Raw genomic sequence first — 7906 nt, forward strand, 5'->3', positions numbered from 1 at the left:
CAGCCTCGTCTACAGAGTGAGTTCCAGGAAAGCCAGGGCTACACAGAGAAACTCTGCCTTGAAAACAAAACAGAAATGAAATTCCCAAATCAGAGATGTTGTAGATGCTTTCCAGTACCTATAGGGATGCAGTTTTCTCTTGTTTTTAACTTTGAAAAATTCTATGGGTAAACAGTAGCACTTGTTTATAAGCATTTGACTCTTCATGTATGGCTCTGAATAGTCTACAGTGGGTTACCTCTTTGTTATTTCCACTTTCTTAAATAATAACTAATATTGTGAACTAGTATTTTGAGCATTCTACTAATGGAGTATAGCTTTAAGAGTTTTATTGATATTTATCTTGTCTGCATCACAACCTTATGTATTATTGTTACTTTAGAGGTAATTGTGAAAACAAGCCCCACATTTTTGAGAAGATAGTTTTTGCTGCTTCCTTTCATTCATTTTGAAAACATGTTGAAATAAGCATTAAATAGAAGTTGATTCTGTTGTGGCTCCAGTCTTAACAGGTCCTTGTAATTTATGTACTTTAAAATGTTTCTATTTATTCATGTGTTTGTGCTCATGCCTCTATCTGTGTATTTGTCACATGTGTGTGGGTGTCAACAGAGGCCAGAGGATCCAGTGGAGCTGGACTTACAGATGGTTGTGAGCTGCCCAAACTGCCTGCTGGAAACCAAGCTTTGGTTCTCTGGAAGATGAAAAGTGCTCTTAACTGCTGAGCCATCTCTCCAGCCTTGTAATTTATATAATCTTTATTGCTAGACTTTTGCACATGTATTTTTTGTGTGTTTATGTGTGGTTTATGCAGGTGTGTGTTCTCATGTGAGTGTATGTGCATGTGTGTACGTAGAAGCCCAGCGATGCTGTTTTTCTCTATTGTTCTCCACTTTGTTTATTGAGGCAGGGTTTCTTATTGAAGCTGCGAGTCATTGACCTCAGCCAGTCCAGCTAGACTGCTAGGGGATTCCATGTTTTGGTACCCTCCACACACAGGAGATCTGAATTCCAGTCTTCAAGCTTGGTGGTGGTGGTGGTGGTGGTGGTGGTGGTGGTGGTGGTGGTGTGTGTGTGTGTGTGTGTGTGTGTGTGTGTGAGCGTGAGCGTGAGCACGAGTACTCATGGGCTTTATTCACTTAGCCATTTAACTTCTGTGATGTGCTTTTAGAGGATAGCACGCTTTAGAAAAGGAAGCTTAATGTGTTCTCAGATTTTACTGAAGATCACAGGTAACATCAGCATCTTTGCTTGGCCAAGACAGTAGTATTGAAAATTTACATATAAATTTCACTATAGTTTTCTAAGGTAATGCTGTGTAAAACATAATTATATGAATGGGATTATGGTGCAGAACCTGTAAATTCGTCTCTTGTTCTAAAAGTCAATTAAGTATATGTTGGATTTTCTCTCACTAATATGGTAACTGTGTGGAACTCTAATTGCTATAGAAATGAAAACAGCTTACTTTTATATATGTGTGTGTATACATATATATATATATATATGTATGTATATATATACACATATACATATATAATATAAATTTCTCCTGGATTCATGTAGTGACTTTGTAATTTATGTAATTCCAAACTGGGACATGATGTTAAGATTTTCCAAACTCGAAAATTGGCTAGTAGACACAAACAAAGGTTGGATTTGTGGCAGCAGCTTTGGACTAGATGGTGGGAGGTATGGCCACACAGGAACTCAGAAGAGGCCACGTGAAGAAGAATATACCTTTATTTTGCTAGAAAATTCAACTCTAGGGAAAAGAAGACATTTTGGCTCTTTGAGTGGCAGAACTTGGTGAGACGAAGGGCAAAGACAAGGTCAAGGTGCTGGAGGCCATGGGGATGAGCAAGAAGAGTGAAGAGGAGAGGAGGCACTGCTTGGACAAGCGCACACAGGCACAGGTGGCCTTCGAAAAGATGCAGCAGAAGTGGCAAATGGAAAGAATCCTGAAGAAGGCATCAAAAGCCCACAAGCAGCGAGTGGAGGACTTCAACTGACACCTGGACACACTCACTGAGCACTATGACATTCCCAAAGTCAGCTGGACCAAGTAATCTGCCCCTGGTCTGAAAGGTGCTTCCCTCCGTGTTTTCTAGAATGTTGTACACCTGGCTGGTGCATCTGCTGAGACCAGCTTTCTGAAACTTGATTAAAGGCAGGCAGTCCTTTCATTGGGTTTTGGTTTTTCAGTAGTTCCCTTTTTTGTTTGGACAGCAACATTGACCTCAGCAGCTGGGAAGGTCATGGAAGGATTTCCACTCCCATTGCAGCATCTGTCTTCATTTATACCACAATGCCAGGACAGAAAGCTACTGCCTGTAGCCCACCACAGACATTCCCACAGTTCTGCTCCATTTTGGGTCACCTAGACATCAGATTGCATCTGCAACACCACCTAAAGCATGGGCAGGACACAGGTTTCCCGCACATAGCCTGTCCCACAGTCCACCCAGTGGACTGCTATGGCAGATGTTGCTAATCTCAGTTCTCAATGATGGCACTTGGGTTTCTAAGCATGTGGCATGTGGTATGAGCCTGGTTGGCATTCCTGGTCTAAGGACACCTAATGCCAGACGTGGCCAAGGCAAAGTGCCAGCAGACGTGGTGCAGTGCAGATGTTGCAGAGCTTTGTGTCTGAGGGTCTAGGTGGACCTCTTGAAGAGTTTCTGCACACACATTTGAGAGATGCAGCTTCTGTTGCCATGGATGCTAAAAGAATGACAAATTGGTAGAGCTGACATGTATAGAATAAAGGGAATACCAGTCATGGAGTGGGAATGTTGTCTCTACAGGCTGTCCATTACAGTGATACCTTTCCATGCCCTTGAACAATGAATGCACAGTGCAAAACCAGTTTAGTGTGGGAAAAATGAGATGCTTTTGTCTTTTAAAGGTACATATGTGTATATATACACATTGGTGTATTATATTGCGTGTACGGGTACATGTGCACATGTGTAGAGGATTGACTCCTTCCACCATGAGGAGCCTGGGGATCGGATCCAACTCAGGCTGCAAGTGACTTTACCCACTGAGCTATGTCACAGTCCAGATGACATTTATTCCACCTGTGTTCACATCTGAGAGAGGTGGTATGTGCGTCGTACCTTGTCTCATGTGTTTAGGAACATTTTGGATTTGGGGATTTTTCCAAATTTGGCGAACACAGTGATTTTTGTATGTTGCAGTGACTGTCACAAGTTTGCATACATTTGATTTCTGTTTGATTTGCCCTGTGCACATAGCCTGTGCACTTTTATATTAATTTTTTTGTCTTTGAACATAGTATACAAAATACACAATTTTTTGAAGAATTTTGTGCATAAAAAAAGAAAAGTCATTATAGTGATTTACTAAGTTTTAAAAAGTTTCCTATGAAAGCTCTCTAAGAAAAGAGGGAAAACTGAATGAAAAAGGGGGGAAAGAGAAAATTCTTCTTCCCACTCTTCTCTTTGTCCTCAGCACTTTTACATCTTTCAGAATACATGATCACATGGTAAAAGTTCATCACAAATTCACACATAACATTCAAATCATACATTGAAATAGAAGTTTACAACAGAGAATGTTTACATGCATATCCATTAGGAGTAATAATCAGGCTAAACTCATCACCTGTCACAGATCCACAGGTTCACTGACAGTTAAAAAGCGTAACTAAGATATTAGTGAAGTTTTATATAGATAAACCCAGTCAATATTTTATTTTCAGTCCTAGTACCTATAATAAATAGTTCACTTTTTATGGAAAAGAAAAATTATGTTCCTGAGAAGTAAATGTACTGATTTTGAAGTGGAATATGAAATTCAGAAAAATGCTTAATTAAATCAAACTGCTAATGGTGAAGAGGGCCTGTTGGTGGCCACCTCTGCTTGTATTTGATGCTGTCTGACACATGAGAAATGGGATCTTGTTCTTGTGGTTTCTTTGTGTGAAGTTGAGTCCTTTTATGTTTATTGGTTACTTGGATTCTTTTGTAAGTGGCTGGCTTCTGTTTTTTTGGGAGTTAAGTGTAGTTTCTGCTTGTTTGTTAAATTGATTCAAAGAGACTCTGTTTTCCTTTGTGTGGCAGGTATACTCTATTTGGACTTAGACCTGATCTATGTGTTTTCACATGGATACATTTTAAAGAATCAGATAAACATGGAGGAGATTATATTTTGAGGCTAGACGTATAGTTAGTGGTAGGGCACAACTTAGCATTCATGAGGCCCTTGGTTCGGTTCCCAAGCAGCTACCCTGCCCCTCCAAGGCCATTTGTAATATAATCAAAATTTCAGCCTTTGTTGACTGTGTTAGATTTATGAGTGTTTGGTCCGCAACTGTTCAGGATACTGCAGGATACTACAGGATACTGCGTGGACTGAATGCACTCTGTGTGTGACTTCACCACTCTCCACCTTTGTTATAATGCTCTTATTATAATGCTCTTATTATTAGTTCTTGGTTTGTTACTTATGAAGACAACTTTTTTACGATAGGTTCATGCTGCTAGGTGACTTCACTGCGACCTTCAGTATATATCTTTAAATGATTTCATTATATATCTACGATTTCATACACAACAGAATTATCCATAATTTTGATAATGAATGTTACAGATAACTAGACCAACTAGATTATTTTATGAATAAAAAATTCGAGGTGCACGGAGCAGTTTGATGATTTATCCAAGGTAACAGAGTCAGTGTTCAAGCAACACTGAAAGCTCAGGTATCTGCTTCCGTTAACAGCCCCACCTCCTGTCACGCCGCTCTTTTTAAAACACCTGGGACTATACATTCATTTATGAGCTTGAACTTGAAAAGTAATTTTAGTGTTAGTTGATAAAGATTTTTTATATTTTTTTTATATCTAGGATTTCTGTTTTTTAAGTTTAATACAAGGAATGGTTAGAACAACATCTAAATTTTAAAAAGCTAAATAAAATTTAGAATTTTTGGAGAAACTCACTTTGTTGACATTATAGGATGTTATTAGACTTTCATTTAAAAAAAAAATCTTTGCTTTCAACAGAATGCTTTAAAAAGTGTACCTGTCCCCCATTTATTTTTATTTCTTAGATTGTGTCTCCTGGAGCAGAGACTGGCCTTGAACTTGCCTATAGCTAAGGGCCCCTGGATCAGAGCCTCTCGCTCCACTTCCCAAGTGCATGTACCTTTGAATCCAGTTGAACATGGGTTTAGCTTATTGACATATGGTATTGTGATTATGTTGTCAGAGCTGTGAAAGTCTCTAGGGCTTGATGTGTGGCTGGCGTGGAGTCTTCCCTCTTTCTCCATGCATTTTTTTTTTTTTTTTATTTTAGCTTTCAGTCTCAGATGATTGCAGCTTTATTTTTTTTTTAAATATTTTATTATATGTAAGTACACTGTAGAAGCTGTCTTCAGACACTCCAGAAGAGGGCATCAGATTTCGTTATGGATGGTTGTGAGCCACCATGTGGTTGCTGGGGTTTGAACTCAGGACCTTTGGAAGAACAGTCGGCAATCTTAACCGCTGAGCCATCTCACCAGCCCTCCCCATGCATTTTAGCAAGGGAGGCTGGGAGGTTGCTCCTCTGGACTTGCATTCTAAGATTCACTGACTTACCTTACTCAGAAGTAAATGGTCTTTTCATTTTCTTTCTAAAGCTCTGTCTCCAGTATGAATTCTGAGAGTTTTTTTCCCCCCCAGTTGGTCACAATGGCAGGTGAAGAAATGAATGAAGATTATCCTGTAGAAATTCACGAGTCTTTAACAGCCCTGGAGAGCTCCCTGGGTGCTGTGGACGACATGCTGAAGACCATGATGGCTGTTTCTAGAAACGAGTTGTTGCAGAAGGTATTTTAAAATCTACAATCTCAGATGAATTTCATAAGACAGAACATTAGGAAGAAATGGTGCCTTAGCACTGACCATGTCTTTCTGCAGGAGATTAGGGGAAGTGTTGGAGTGTATTTAGTTAGAACATCCTACAAAGCTTCTGCATGGGAACTTGATTTTGAAGAGCAAGGCACACTCACAACATTATTTTTGACAGAGTCTATCTTTGATGTTTTATGTATTTTAATGATATTATTGGTTCTGGAAACAGTGCAGTACAAGAACAGTAATGGGATTGTTTCTTCTGGCTTTAGAGTTGCCAAGCATTTCGTGTGCTTCTTATATTTAAGTGAGTCATATTCAGTGCTTACGTTAAATAATTACTTTTGATATAAAAGTCCAGATTATAAATCTGAAATTGCTATAATTTAGAATTTTTTCTTGGATTGTACAGATTTCTTGTTTCCTCAGAAATGATATTCAGAAGCATGTTGTGGGTTTTTTTTTTTAAAGCAAAAAATAAATCACTTGTTATATTTGGGTGTTTGTATGTATCAATGAGAAAAAAAGAACCCTATGAGTCCAGAGAAGAGCAGAGAAGGGTATTCAGGAGTGCTTAGGCTGTATTTAAAATGGAGTTTCAGATGTAAACAAAAAGAATCACTGGTTAAGAAAACTTTGTGCACATTATGTCTAGATCATTTTATTATTGAATTATAGGGAGTGAGAATACCATGCTTTACTGCCGTGAAGGAGGAGACAGTTGAACGTGTCGTCTGGTGGTTCTCAGAGGTTATGCGTCTCTCACCCTCTTATCTCTTTCTTCTTTGTGTTGCTAGTTGGACCCGTTGGAACAGGCAAAGGTGGATTTAGTTTCTGCATACACCTTAAATTCAATGTTTTGGGGTATGTATGTTACTTTGTAGCTCATTAGAAAGTGTATTATTGTGTCAAAGATGACTTATTTTTAAGAACTAGTAGTTGACATAGAATTGTCTTTTATAGTAATCTTATTGGTCATATGTTTCAGAATAAAGGATGCCTGTAAGCTACACATAGTTTAGATAATTTGAAGTTGAATTAACTATGCAACTTTCCTCTTGAATAACTAGGATTTCTTTAATTATAACACTCTATATACACCAATTTCTTTCATGCGGTTTTTCTCTTACAGTTTATTTGGCAACTCAAGGAGTTAATCCCAAAGAGCATCCAGTGAAGCAGGAATTGGTAAGAGGCCTGTGATTCATCCCTATTTATATGTCCGAGTGTACCTCTCGGGGGTCAATCAGTCGGCCATCATCATGCTGATCAGTAGGGAGGTCAGAATTGTAGCAGAATGGCAGCATTCTGATAATTAGTTATAACTTTCACATTATTTTTCCTATAAATTCTTTAAATTTTAGTCATCTCCAGGGCTACTTAAGGAGAAAAAAAAAAAAAGCAAAACTCTTACACAATTCTTAAAAGTGTATTCCACTTGATTTACTATCAGAGATGGGGAAATTTCTCTCCTACCTTTCAATTTCTCCATTAACTCATTTTCTCAGCAGTAAAGAATTCAGTTCAGCAACAAAGCTAAAAGCTTTTTTGGCACCAGCTATATGTATACTGTCCAGTAGTTCTGCATCAATGACATATTTACAACCTGTAATAAATCTTCTAGGTTTGTCTCTGTATTCCATTTAGATGGATAAGTACAACATCTAGTACAAATAAGTACAAATAGAATCTAATATCTTGGAGTTTTTGCTGACTTCAGATATTAAATCAAATCATCCAATTGGAAGGAGAAAAATAAAAGTGAAACTTAATAGTTACCTTATTGACTTGGCTTTATGAATAAGAGTTTTAATAAATTTATTCTTTGTGTACATAAAATGTAATATACATGTATATGTGAGACACATGGAATTATATCTTTGTTTTCAAGTCTTATAGTAGTCAGTAATGTGTGTTAGTTACATTTAGTAAAGCATAGGTAATTTACTTAAAAATACAATGAGGCATCTTTATTTCAAATGTAAAATATAAAAAAAGTATAGACTAGAATATTTTTTTTAAAGTTCTTTTTTTTTTTTTTTT

At 37.7% G+C, this 7906-nt stretch overlaps 1 protein-coding gene across 2 annotated transcripts in view; it reads left to right on the top strand.

The window, feature by feature from the left end:
- C1d (C1D nuclear receptor corepressor) overlaps nucleotides 1-7906 on the top strand; it is a 12516-nt gene that overhangs the window by 1074 nt on the left and 3536 nt on the right. For both annotated transcript variants that reach the window (XM_021177133.1, XM_021177134.2), the window contains exons 2-4: nucleotides 5693-5839; nucleotides 6661-6727; nucleotides 6996-7051. In XM_021177133.1, the coding sequence (XP_021032792.1) occupies nucleotides 5702-5839; nucleotides 6661-6727; nucleotides 6996-7051 (261 nt within the window). In that variant the 5' untranslated portion in view covers nucleotides 5693-5701. The remainder of the gene's footprint in view (nucleotides 1-5692; nucleotides 5840-6660; nucleotides 6728-6995; nucleotides 7052-7906) is intronic.

This window comes from Mus caroli, chromosome 11, assembly GCF_900094665.2.
Source record: "Mus caroli chromosome 11, CAROLI_EIJ_v1.1, whole genome shotgun sequence".
Lineage (NCBI taxonomy): Eukaryota > Metazoa > Chordata > Mammalia > Rodentia > Muridae > Mus > Mus caroli.